This window comes from Lasiodiplodia theobromae (genome assembly GCF_012971845.1).
Source record: "Lasiodiplodia theobromae strain AM2As chromosome Unknown scaffold_18, whole genome shotgun sequence".
In the NCBI taxonomy this organism is placed as follows: Eukaryota; Fungi; Ascomycota; class Dothideomycetes; order Botryosphaeriales; family Botryosphaeriaceae; genus Lasiodiplodia; species Lasiodiplodia theobromae.
The window spans coordinates 513456-526508 of record NW_023336388.1 but is presented as its reverse complement, the minus strand read 5'-3'; the positions used below and the strand labels follow the sequence as shown (position 1 = coordinate 526508).

Sequence of the window (13053 nt, the reverse complement as noted above, 5' to 3'; positions counted from 1 at the left end):
ATGGCAAAGTAAGTGTCTATTTGAATTTAGCCTCTGCACGAATGATAGCACCTCACTCACCACCTGTACCGTTCAAGGTTCCAGATCCATTCCTAAACTTTCAAAATCCCAAAACACCACCTCCCGAATACGCGCGACGACAGATCGATCCCACGATTCCTCCTGCCTCCTTGGGCTTGCGATCATGCTACAACGTACACGAGGGGTTGAAGGCGCTGGTATACAAAGAAGGGCCTGTGATGTTCTCTGGAGAGATGGGTACCAAGCTCTGGCTGTCACTGTTCATGAACAATGTATGTCCTTCCTGGAGGTCGGGAACCTGAGACGTAGCAGGCCCACAGACTCGCCTACTCCATGGTAGTATGGCATCTTGACATGCATCAATGGCGGGATATTCTATGAGGCATCGGTAGCAGTGGAGGTTCTTCAAAGTGAAACGAAGCTGTCAACCAATCCGCTATTCCGATAGCAGGCTCTCCCAATGGGGTTATATTTTGATCTATTGAAAAGGATACCTGGCCAAGATGCTGGTTCACATGGGGTAGCCTTGGGCAGATCGCCTTCGAGTGGGTGTGCCCCTGGCAGGAATAAAGCCGCTTACAGGCCATGCCGGTCAATTTTCACTTGATCTCAGTGGATCTACCTGGACGTGACACTTCATTCCAGACCTACTATATGATTCGATCTTCCTATTTATCAGCAGATCTCCTGAGTTGGTAATGTACCTCAAAGCACGCAAATGAGTCGATACAGATTTCGGGTTACAATATAGGTGAATACCAACGGACCAAATACCATTATACCACAATCATTCAAGCACGCAAGCACGCAAGAAGCTCGTACCTGCTGGACGAAGAATGGCTCAAGTTTTCCTTGTTACTAGACTTCTGAACTGTAGCAGATCAGTAATCAGTGGCCCCTTACTACGACACTGATTAGTTGAACTGTACTCGGCTCTCGCACTTTCATATCTCGTGCGAATCGGAAGCTTCGGCTGACCATGCCGAGGCACTACTAATCCAGGATGTTCAGTCAACGGCTGCCGGCTATATCGGTTAATAGGAGTTAGCCGCGCTACGAACTAGGCGTCCAGGAACAGCACACGCCCCAAGACGAGCTCTACACAAGCAAATTACCTACATATGAACGGGTTCAAATGGGATTATACTTTTGCATGGAAACAGGTTATAATATTTCAGTCGGAGGTATTGTGATGCAATGAATGATGCAATGGAGAAGAGGGTGGTACTGAACACGGCAGAAGCTTCACGCGGTTCCGCGAGTCAGGTTCCGCGTTCACAAATCATTTGCACAACGGTAGTCACAACATTCAGTCAGAGATTCATAGTAGAAGAACTCCACATTAAATACTCGATCTACAGTGTATACATCTGATCCATCAACTACCTTTATTTCATAGAGCTAGTTGGCTGACTGTTTACTACACTCCCAGCGGTAGCACCTTCTAGCGCGAGAACTCTGGAGCGGTCTGGATAAAGAAATCCAGGGCGTCAGATCTGTACGTGTCAGGTTCCAGGTAGCTGCCAGTAGTTGCATTGAAAACCATATTGGTGGGCGCCTGTAACGAGTAGGCAGGCCAGGGTTCGGCGAATCCAGCTACGGCATAGCGTCAGTAAAGCTCCCGGATGAAGGATTAATTGTCCGAACATACCTTGTTGACTATTAGGAGAATGAGTCGTTGCGAAGCTTACCCATGCAGAACTCATTGTCTTCGCAAGATCAAGGAGCTGTTGCCGAATTTCCGCGTCTTGCACTGCGAATGGTTTGTACTGGTACCCGACTCCTTCTGTATTCCGGAAGACGAATGCAATCTCTTGGATATGAGCAGCTCCCAGCGTAGAGGGATCGATTGCTGCCGGAACCGTGTCGAAGCGATAGCTGTAGGCCTGCACGCCAAACTTTGCCCACATTTGAGCAGCAAAACGACGGCCAGCAACGAATAAGCCGTCTCCAAGGACGAGTGAGGTCTTGCCATACAGGGATCCATAGGGAAAACCGGGGCTCGGAAGAACGGGTCCTAATGACCCTTCGTCTAGGTCGACGATATCCTGATAGAGCTTATCGAACCGTTGTAGCGTAGCATTTGATAGAGGGCTTCCGTTGTTGAGGGCCTCAACCGCTTTGTAGAACCCTTCGGTCGAATTAACACCGATGCTCGATAGTAGGGCCACCATCACTGAGCCTTCGTTTGTATTGGCTCCGATCAGCAGAGGAACCTTGACAAAACGGCCGTCTCGGAGGAGCTTGGAGTTCAGGTCGGGGATAAGAGTGCCGTCCAATGTTGGGTACCACAGTCGTTGGCCGAAAATCTCGTCGAGCGCTTCATTGGGAGCGGCTCTAAGACACGCCAAGGTGTCATTCGCGGTTGAACACCCCGTCACGTTCAACACTGAGTTGTAATATTCTTCCTGAGAAGTGGATGATTGGTAACCCTGGTATCCGAACGGTCCGCCGCTTTCTGCAATCGCAGCGCTGAAGAGGCCGTCATCCCGGCCTCCGTACGCAATGAGGTGGAGCCCCACCGACCCGGCTCCTGCAGACTCTCCTTGGATGGTGACTCGGGTGGGATCTCCGCCAAAGTGTCCAATGTTGTCTTGAATCCATGCCAACGCCAGCCTCTGGTCATGAAGCCCAGCGTTTGCGTTGCCGGACCCCTCTATTTCTGATCCTGCAAGGAAGCCCCATCCCGAAAGCCGATAGTTGAAGCTGACCATGATCATTGGGGAGTGATTCTCGACGGACGTGTCAACGAGAAAGGACATGTTGTATCGCTGATCTCCGCTTCCGCCCTCGCCAAAGCCCCCGCCGTAAATCCAGACGAGAACGGGAAGAGAAGCGTTGGATGCGATTCCTGCTGGACGAACAACGTTGATTGTGAGGCAGTCTTCGCTCATCGGATAGCTGACCAGTGGTTGGTCGAAACTTTGCATGTTCAGTGTGTGGCCGTGACAAAAAGGTCCGTACTCCGTTGCATCTTTGACGCCATCCCACTTGGTGTCTAGGGGCACGGGCTTTCGAAAGCGCAGGTTTCCCGTTGGAGGCTGAGCATATGGAATGCCGAGGAAAAAGTCTTGATTGTATTGCTCATTGTAAACACCAACGACGGTCCCATTTTTGATGGAAACTTCAGGGGATCCAAGAGAAGATTCGGGCGAGGAAGAGGTTGGGCGACAAAAGGACTTGCCAGCGCCGATCGCAAGAAGGAAGAGATACTTGTGTAAAAGCATCTTAGAGAGTTGATGGACTGAACCTTATGAGGATCAAGGTTATCCGTGTCTGACTTCTGAGCATTTATATTGATGAGACGAACGCACGTCATTTCGCTCTTTACATTCCCCGAGTTCCCCGGATTTCTCATCAGAATGGCTTATGCATCTTTCTGAGCATTCTGGAATGGGTATAACGCGACGAACGGACATTTTTCCATGTGTAAGATTGTCTTGGTATCTCGTAAATGTGGTGCTCAGGATCGATGGAACGAGTCAGGTCATCGGGTACCGGATGGTGGCGGGAAATTCGTGCAAAACGACAATCAAAATCGGCCGAAGACAGTTGCCGAGCGAGCGAAGATCAGTAATACATATGGCCGACTTTGGATTAGGGCAATATTCGTCATACTCAAGGAAATTTATAAGACGAGAAGTCAGAAGAGTGTTAAGTAATACTGAACTCGAATACTCGGCTGTATTGGCAGGGTGGTGAGATCGGCATATGCCGCTTACTGAGAACACGTCTCATGCATGGTGCGTCCACGTGCATGCTAAGCATTCCCACGTAAGCAGATTTCAGCAAACAAAATTACCCTGTTAGGTGAAGGTTCCGCTGCAGCTGCAGAGCCTCACACCCTCTCATAGGTTCGTTTGTTCCATTGTCCGCGTCATTTTCATGCGGGGTAAATTCCAATACCGCCCATGGCGCCCGGGAAGGGCTCCTATCGGCACCTGAAGGCGGACTCTGCGTCAGGCACTTTCCGATCTTGGTGGTGACCGTGATTTTGTATACACTGGGGTCATTCTGGTCACAGGTTGTCGAGCTGATCCCACATGCTTATTCAAGTAGCCGTGACTCCCTCATAAAGATGTGTTTGCGGCCGCCACAAAATGGATCGGGAAGCTCATAGTGATAATGATGATGGTGGCTTGTCCTGGTGTTTGGAGGGGTCCACACTGGGTATGTGGTCCGCTCTCGAAGGCGACACCCTTCCTGTTGGTCGAAGGACGGGCACAGTGTGCATCTAGCGGCGAAGACACCACAACGGGACGATTTATCCTGACGCATCCTGCCAAGCTGATGTTCATAGCTTCAACCCTGTGGTCAAAATTTATCGCGGTAGTGGGGTGTACGTGTCTTTCGACCTGAATGGGCTCTCTCCTTGGGCTGTAGTTAACTTAACCTGAAATCGGTTGCTGCCACCGGATAATATCGATGTCGATTATGATGACCAGACGCGCTTATTACAGACGAGTGGCAGGAGGCGTCGAGCATTGTCAAAGGGGTTCGGTTAGGGGATCAATCCTATGTGTACATTCGTCAGTTGGATGTCTGCAGGTCTTGACAGTGTTACCCATGACTCGTCAGGCATGTTTACGCTGGAGTAGGTGGAGCAACACACCGCTGAGGGTCCACACGAGTACCAGGAGTAATCGGCGGGTGCTCGCTCGAGGACGCCGAGAATGCCTCCCGCGCAGTGCTGAAGAAAGTCAAAACAGCGGGGGTGGTCTTGAAATATTGATCCTGGGTCACACCCTTTTGTCAAGAAAATATGAGACAGTCAGCATATTATTCTGCAGCGCGTGGGCATTGGGGATGTCGTGCGTGGCGTTTGCAGAGCTTGAGGTCGAGGTAGCAGCTGAACGAGGATGAGGCGAAGGCGCGTGCTGTGGGGCAAGAGGAAGCGGTTTTCTGTTGGCGCTGGTATCTCGATTGAAGGAAGCTGCTTATCTGATGGCAATAGCTGGGTCTGCTAGCGAGGACGGTAGATGGAGGTCTGGTGTAAAAATGACCCATCAGCTGGTAGGTCCCGTACGAGCACCATGGCTGAGCCGCATCGGGCGAAACGGAGGTTCTAGTGTCCATCGAAATGATTTTCGATGCCGCAATAGGCTGAGCGGGGTTGAAGTCATATCGAAGCCGCCTGCTTGTGGGAGGCGCAGCGGCCGGTCTATCTGTATTCGGTCGTGCTGTACGTGCAGGATGTGGATTGCTGCTGAGGCAGTCACTACGTTCGCGCTTAGATAGCAATTAGTATGACGACCCAAGGATGATAAAGACTGACAGAGAGATGAGGTAGCGCTACCTCGGGTTGGAAGTCCTCGTGCGAAATACTAATTTTCTGACTGACCTGCCTGACGAAAGCGATAGCAAACAGGTCCACCTGGGTGTTGCCATGGCCAAAATTATGCCTGCTTATGGCTCAGGTTTTAGAGTTTCAGGTTGCCCATTGACCGTATTCCCTCGAGCGCACCGTTCCCACGCCTGCTTGTCATGGCGGCCCCGGCGGCGAATGACGCATGGCCATGGCCTACGCGACCTTCGTTGTGGAGCCGCAGTCATTTGCGGTGAGACTTTGTGACTTGTTGGTGGCGTAGAAGAGCGGAGCGATGTCGGCGAGGTCGGCGACAGACAGTTGGAGCAGGAGTGCACTGGAGGACGCGGTCAGTCCAGTCATGGGCCGCGACGGCACAGCGGTGCTCTCCCGCCTTGTTCGCCAAGCTGACTGCTCAGGCGGGGGCGCAGGACGAAGCGGCAGGCGATGTGGGTCACCCGCTGGAAGAAAAGCGCATGGGTCATCAGAGCTGTCGACAGGGTAAGCGTCGTAATAGCGTAACGGTTGTTCCTGGCGGGCGTATTTAGGGATGGAGTCAAGTAGGGTACCTTGAGCTGCAAGCGATAGTCACCGCCGCCGAGGATAGACACCGTCTGCCATGTCGTTTCGCTGGATCCGCGCGGCGGGCTGCTCAAGTGTGAAGCGCAGACCGAATGGGAGGACGAAGAACGTTGCGCGCTGGAAGGAAAGCCGCATGAGCCACACGAGCTGCCGCATCCGACGCACGCCGTGATGGCGGATCAGCCACCGCTCGAGAATGTGGATAGTGGTCGAGATAGGCGGAACAGCCTGACATGTGTGCCAACAGCGACCCGTGGCTGCTGGCGCCTTGCGGCGATGAAGCGCCGCCCTCAGGCGCGTCGGCGAGCCACTACACCAATCTGTAGGCGTAGGATCACAGCGCGCAAGCTACCATGACGTCCAACTGGAGGCTGCCTCGCAGACATGCCTGAGCCTCTCGTGCTGCGCAAGCGCATGAAGTTTCCGTCACAGCCACAACACCGCGCGGGGTTCAGCTGGGCGACCGGTCGGAGCACACAGCGAGACCACGCCTGACACGCACAAGCAGTGTGAAAACTTCTCACGTCCGCTGCGCCGGGCCAGGACAACGTGCAGTGACAGCCAGTGTCGCAGCGTGCGAATTCCCTTACTTGACGATCATCAGCGCCTTCAGATAATTTCTATTTCTCTTCCTCGATCACCGGCTCAAGGCCAGTGGAACAACGAAAAGAAAAAGGTCGCGTCAGCCTCAGATAGTGCAATAGAGGCGACACTGTGCACCCGTGACATGAGCGGAGCTCAGCGGCCCCGAGGCAGGTTCCAAAAAGTGGTTTAATCAAAGAAATGCCCCCGTAGGGACGTTTCAGAGATTAAACTGAAAAGAACAACACTGCACTTAATTAAAGCCAAAAAGGCAAAGAGAGCTGAAGAAGAAAAGAGGAGCCTTGGGCGAGGAATGCTGGGGTATTTATGGGCGCGCCAAGCCCGGCGATGACGCCGGCAGCTGTCATGGTTGCGCGGGCGATGGGGGCCCTGCGCCGCATTGGGGAGGAGGTAGAAAGAAATGGAAGGCACGTCCGGCTCTCAGGGCCTAGGTTGCGGCCGCGCTCGAAATCCGCAGAAGGACTGCGTCTAACCAAATCACGGCGAAGCAGGGTGAGAAATGATCTTGGACGCGCTGGGAAGTAGTAGAAACTGCAGCAGGGCTGCAAAGCCATGTTCTGCTCAGGATACAGGCCATGCAAGCTAACTAATCCGTTAAGAGCTGCACGAGGGGAGTGTGAAGATCTTGCTGCTATAGAAAGAAAAGTAGACTGGCGCCAATCGCGCCGGAAGGCCACACCAGATCCTCCAGCCCTTGAAGAGGGCACTCTCCGCAGCCATGCTCTACCAGAAATTGTGAGCTCGAGCGGCGCGGAGGCAAAACTTGAGAGTTGGGGACAGGGCCCCTACGCGGCGACCTCCAGCGTCACGCCAGCACCGCCCATGCCGCCGCCGTCATCACCACCATCCTCGCCTCCCTCCTCATCGTCGCCCTCATCATCGCCCAAGCCCATGAACTCAAAGTCGATGAGTTCATCTTCCTCCGTCTCGACATGGAGGCAGAACATGCACAGCTGGTGGCCACACTGGCACCTCGCGCCGCCCTTCCCCTCGACTTCCTTTCCCTTGATGCTCTGCTTCTGGCGACCTGCCTTGCCGCAATGGCAGCAGCGGTACGTAACCGCGTCGCCCTTGCCCAGCTTCAGGAGCTGGTCCTCGACGTGCTTGACCGGGGCGGTGTGGGAGTCGCCGCCCGGCTGGCCCATGACCTCCGTCATGCGCTTGTAGACGGGGTCGTTTGCCAGGGCGTTCGCCCTGACCTGATTGCGCGCCTGGTTTTTCAGCTTCTGGCGCGAACCGGACTCCTTGCGCCTGATGGCCCGCTTGCTGATGGCTTGGCGTCTCTTGCGCATGACGGGGACCGAGCGCTTGCGGATCTCCGTGAAGCTGCGGGCGGGCTCGTCGGGGTTCTGGCGCATGATTTCGGCCAGGCGGCCCCACGTGTGCCAGGGGTTCTTGTTGCCGTATTTGGCTAGAGGGCGTCCGGTGGTTGCTTGTGCGGCGGGTGCGGTGGGGCGTGTGGCCGTGGTGCTGGCGCCGGCAGTGGTGGTGGGGGTGGTGGAGGCGCTGGCCTGGCTGTTCGAAGGGGCGTTGGTGCCCGGGGGATCCGTAAGCGAGAAGATGCCCGGAAAGCTGGCCTGGGTGGGAGCAGACGGCGGGGTGTTCTCGAGGGTGGTGGTTCTGCCGGACCGGAAGGTCAGCTCCATGGTCTGGCCGGCGTTGAGGGTGGAGTTGGATCTGCAAAGCGATATCAGTATAATGTAGACAATTTGGAACTAAAATATCCGACATACTGGTTGACAGGAGCTCCGTCACCATCGCTCATGTGAGTGTCTTCCATTTTCTGGTTGGCCATGGTGGGCGACGAAAGGACGGTGGATTGGAGTTGAAGAGGGGTCGCCGGTGCAGAAGCGCGAAGGACTTAAAGCACGGCCTGAGAAAGGTGAATGTATCAGTGGACTATATGACATCATACAGGGTGAAAGCTGCAGCTGATCATAACAATAGTTAGGAAATCTTCCATTCAAAACTGAATACGCCTATTCTCCCACAGCAACATTTCGGTCAAAGCTGTAATCTAATATTCTCAGGGCTGGGCTTCCAGCTCGAGACGATGAAGCATCCAGAATAGCATGTATATAATAGAGATAACTTTTCAGAGAACTGTCGTATCAAGCTATAACGAGTCGTGTGGGTAGCAGGTATAGGGGCCCGATAGATCTGGAACGCGGAGCTCACAAAAAGAATTTCCAACTTGGTATCCATATAAATTATTATAAGGAATAGACTACTGTAATAATTCGTATATGCAGCTATCTATGCTTATAATTTAACTGCTGTAAAATCACAAATAAGGGCATAGCAATTGCAATGATCTCAGCCCGCTTGCTGCGAATATTACTGACACGCAGCAAAGGCACACCATGTATAGCAATAGCAAACCATCTGCAGCGATTGCCTTCACGGCCTATAAATTACATGCTGCTCCCGTGTGCTGGATTGCAAGGTCGTCTCTAGCACACAGGCCATGAACACTGCGCCGATACTCACTGCAGTTGAAGCTAATGCGCGATTCTTTAGCCGAATTCTAGTACATCAAAACTGGAAATCTAATTATATAGATAAGATTACTTATTAGTCAGTACAGTACGGCAAGATGGGGAGAGCTGCTCTGCTCGTGTAGTTCTGCAGAAGTGATGTCCCAATCGAGCATCCGCGCTGCGCACAGGCCAGGCTGCAATTCACCAGCTGCTGCAACTCCAGACGGCCCGTGCATTATCTAGATATTTTCCGCTGCTCTCAGTTGTCCTTAACGTTTCCTCTGTACCACAGTTCCCAACCGCCCAAAACTCCCATTAAAACCTTCACAGATCTCCAACCTTCCCAACAAAATGCACTACATCAAGATCTCCAACGACGATTGGGAGGAGAAGGAGAGGGAGCTGAAGCAGCTGCGGGAGCTGCTCGAGCGGAAGGAGCTGGAGAACCAGCTCATGAAGGCGGAGCTGGATGCCGTGCGCATCCGAAACAACCGGCTGCTGGCGCGCGTTCAGAAGCTGGAGGCGGATTTTGAGCGCATCTATGGCTTCTGCCAGAGGACTCTGCACACCGCCAAGCAGCATGCCAAGTTTGGCAGGTGCACGATTAGGTGGCTTCGGTGGAAGCTGAGTAGTCTGGCGGCGGGCGAGTGGGATGACCCCCAGCAACAGTAAAGGTATGGTTTGCATGTGCAATTGGATTTTGAGGAGATCTACTAATGGTCTATATAGAGCTCCGCCGCCGCCGATGCCATCAACACCACCAACGAGAGGCATCATAACCGAGACGACAGGCGACATTACGATCAGTTGAACTAGTCCTCGACATTGCATTCCCTAGATTGGGCAGACCGAATACAATAGCGGCATATCATTTCATTAGCAGACCGACCACCAAATCTCCTTCCAGGATCGGTTGTAACTTCAGAGTCTCATGGAACAGCCCCGACACATGAGTTTATCTCTTTATTAAACGACTGCTACATACGAAAAGGCTTGTAGAGGTGCATAATGGGAGGGAGCGAGACAGTTTCGGCGGACAGATCAATGAATATTCCGAGACGTGTGTTTGCACATGTCTTTTGGCACTCGAAAACTTTTTCTTTTTTATCGCTTTGACTATCACTGAGAGTGACATGAAATTGATGAAACCTTTTACTACTGCAGAAGCCCCAGAATGCAACCTCGCTATGCAATCGTCCGGAAATCATTAAGCCCAAGCCCAACCAGACCAAACTCGAAAATGCCAACCAAACCCAAAGAAAACCCAAGCCAAACCCAAACACCAAAACCATCCCCCATCCCATCGTAAACCCTCAAGCCCCCTCACTTCCCCTTCCCCCCCTCCCCCCTCCCATCCGCCCCAACCGCCCTCAAATGCGCAAACTTCTCCAACAACCCCCTCCCCCTCCTCACCTGCATCCTCGCCTCCAGATCCAAGCCCTCGACCCACTTCGTCTGCGCCTCCAGCTCAGCGTACAGCGCGCGCGTGGCCAGCGCACTATTCGCGTTGTCGCGGCCCTGCTTCTCGACGCGGTCGTTCAGCGCCGCGATGGCGCGCTGCTGGCGCTCGACGGTGGCCTCCAGCTGCTTGACCTTGCTGCGCTTGGCCTCGAGCTCGAGCAGGACGGACTGGCGCGACGGTGCGGACGCGGGGATGCGGGAGGAGGCGGTGAAGGCGGTGAAGGCGGTTTTCTTGTTGTTGTCGGGGATGAGGAGGCTGTGGGTGGAGGAGTAGTGCGTGTCGTCGCTGTGGCTGGTCGTGATGGAGGGTGTCGCGCCGACGATGGGTGAGAAGTGGTTACGATGGTGGTGGCCGCCGCCGACGGTGCCGTGGTGGGTACGGGTTGCGGTGATGCGTGAGGAGTAGTGGATGGGTGCGGGTGCGGCGGCGGCGCCGTGGTCGCTGTCGCTGTGCTTGCTGTCGCGATGCTTGCCTGGGCTGCGGCTGCTGGAGCGGAGCATCTTATCGGCGAGGTGCTGGAAGCCGGACATGCTGAGTGAGGATAACGCGATCGCGCGGATGAAGAGGTGGTGTTTCGTGTGCGTTGAGCTGAAGTGATGTGATGGGTGTGAAAGCTCGTGAGCGCACCGCGATGCTGTGTGCGAGATCGTCGCGCGAGTTGTACTGAAACGCGCCGGAAGTTGATGAAGAAGAAAGGTGCCCGAGGGCACACGATGACGCTTTTAAGCAGCCCTGGCTGCTTGGACCACCCCCGATGGTGATGGTATGGAAAAACCGCAAAACACAAATCCAAACTCCACCCCGCTTCCCCCAAACTTCCCCTTCCTCCCTCCCCTCCCCAACTGCCCTAGTTGTCCTTCTTCGGAAGAGGCGGCAGCGGCTTGTCAGCCAGAGGCCAAGCCGCTCCCTCCTCTCCCTCTTCCTTCTTCTCCTCGCCCAGCTGCTGGAAAGGCACAAGGCCCGCTTCCGGCAGCGCACTCAGCCTCCCCGGCAGCGACTGGGAGAAGGCAACGCCCACCGGTCCCGCCGGCGCCACCGGCATCGACGACGACCGCCGCGGCCAAGCGCCGCCACGAACGCGCCACAGCGGACGCGAGAAGTTCGGAATGGGCAAGCGGGGCGGCATACCGCGGCCGTGGCCACTACCACGACCAGGCGCCGGCATTCCTCCACGACCACGGCCACGGCCATTAACAGCCGGCGGCGCAAGGAGAGAACCAGCATCGCTGCCAGCAAGGAACCTAATCGGCGCCGAGACGCCACGGCGCGCGCCGGCAGGGATGTACGCGGCGGGCGGCAGATGCGGCGGGGCGAAACCGGGAGGCGGAGACGGCGGAGAGATGCCGCGGCGGACTCGGGGGAGCTTGGAGGAGGTTGTGGCTGGAGACGGCGGGGAGACACCGCGGACGCGGGGGAGCTTGGAGGTTGTGGACAGCGACGGCGGCGGCAGCGGGGGCCGGACCGGGGGCACCGGGCCCGTGGGCGGGGCAGGGAAGATGAAGGTGGTGGTGGTGCCCATGGGCGAGATTTGGTTGATGACCGGCGGAGGCCGCGCTGGGTTGCGCACGGGCGGGACGGGCTTCCTGCTCGGGGGCACGATGGCGAGGGGCAGGCGGGAGGGCGGCGGGGAGCGCTCGGCGGGAGAGGTGGTAGCGGGAGTGGGAGCAGCGGTAGCATCAGGGCTACCAGCTGTGCCCGGCAGGTCGACCGTCGAGGCGTTGAGGATCCGGAGCTGCCTCAAGCCCGCGGCGCCTCCGGGCGACAGCGGACCAGCAGCAGATGGGTTGGGGGAGGAGACGGCAGTAGCGGCAGCGCCGGCGGCGGGGATGAGCTTGGTGGGAGAGGGCGACATCCTGATGCTGGTGGCCCTGCTGGGGCCGGCCTGCGCGAGGGAAGCGGGTCGTTGCTGGCGGGCGGCGGTGCTGGTGCGCTGGGGGATGAACTTGAGCCGCGTGAGTGGCGCCGGGATGGACTTGCGGGGCAGCGCGATCTTGCTGCTGTTGCTGCTGGTGCTGCTGTTCTTTTTGTGGCCACCGGCGGCGGACTTCTTGGTGGGCGAGGTGGACGACGAACGCGGCGCCATGGTGGAGGAGGTGGTGGTGGTGGGTTGTCGTCGAGGCTGTAGAAGAAAGGTTGGAGCCAGAGGAACGAGGAATATCTAGATATCCGTCCGGCTGTGGCTCAGGTGCGCGGGTTTCTCAATAGTCTGGCCATGGTAGAGGCCTGGGATACGTGTGGCCTCACACTTCTTCACTGATCACTTCTGAAAACAAAGGCCAAGTCACCCGTGTAGTTTTAGCACTACTACAGACACCGCATGATCTCAGAGACGTCTCACAGTTATAGAAGCATAAGTACCCTCTCAGCAGTCTAAATGCCACGTTCTAAGCTGGGGAAGCTCAAGACGGATATACATGTTCCCACGTTCTACAGTATCTTATTCATGTTTAGAGGTACCACTATGGTAGTTCCACATATGTATTCGATGCAGGGGAAGAAGACAATAGACTTCATATACAAAAAATAAAATAGACGATTGGACTGCGGGTGCAACGGCGAGTAGATGGCTGGCCTTGGAAAGCTCTGTACACTAACGAATG

General features: G+C 55.4%; 5 protein-coding genes across 5 annotated transcripts; 1 reads left to right on the top strand and 4 right to left on the bottom strand.

Annotated features, from left to right (window-relative positions):
• Window positions 1-1465: 1465 nt before the first annotated feature.
• On the bottom strand, window positions 1466-2915 carry LTHEOB_6385 (Carotenoid ester lipase precursor protein; the record flags this gene model as incomplete). The annotated part of the gene is made up of 2 exons (XM_035515635.1): window positions 1466-1617; window positions 1673-2915. 2 exons carry the CDS (start codon window positions 2913-2915, stop codon window positions 1466-1468), a joined length of 1395 nt encoding a protein of 464 aa, XP_035372968.1.
• Window positions 2916-7296: 4381 nt separating this feature from the next.
• LTHEOB_6384 (uncharacterized protein) lies at window positions 7297-8306 on the bottom strand (the record flags this gene model as incomplete). The annotated part of the gene is made up of 2 exons (XM_035515634.1): window positions 7297-8188; window positions 8245-8306. 2 exons carry the CDS (start codon window positions 8304-8306, stop codon window positions 7297-7299), a joined length of 954 nt encoding a protein of 317 aa, XP_035372967.1.
• A 1036-nt stretch (window positions 8307-9342) lies between these two features.
• On the top strand, window positions 9343-9663 carry LTHEOB_6383 (uncharacterized protein; the record flags this gene model as incomplete). The annotated part of the gene is made up of 1 exon (XM_035515633.1): window positions 9343-9663. One exon carries the CDS (start codon window positions 9343-9345, stop codon window positions 9661-9663), a length of 321 nt encoding a protein of 106 aa, XP_035372966.1.
• A 651-nt stretch (window positions 9664-10314) lies between these two features.
• On the bottom strand, window positions 10315-10983 carry LTHEOB_6382 (uncharacterized protein; the record flags this gene model as incomplete). The annotated part of the gene is made up of 1 exon (XM_035515632.1): window positions 10315-10983. The coding sequence occupies one exon, from the start codon at window positions 10981-10983 to the stop codon at window positions 10315-10317; it is 669 nt and encodes a 222-aa protein (XP_035372965.1).
• Window positions 10984-11300: 317 nt separating this feature from the next.
• Window positions 11301-12536, bottom strand: LTHEOB_6381 (uncharacterized protein; the record flags this gene model as incomplete). The annotated part of the gene is made up of 1 exon (XM_035515631.1): window positions 11301-12536. The coding sequence occupies one exon, from the start codon at window positions 12534-12536 to the stop codon at window positions 11301-11303; it is 1236 nt and encodes a 411-aa protein (XP_035372964.1).
• Between the last annotated feature and the right edge of the window lie 517 nt (window positions 12537-13053).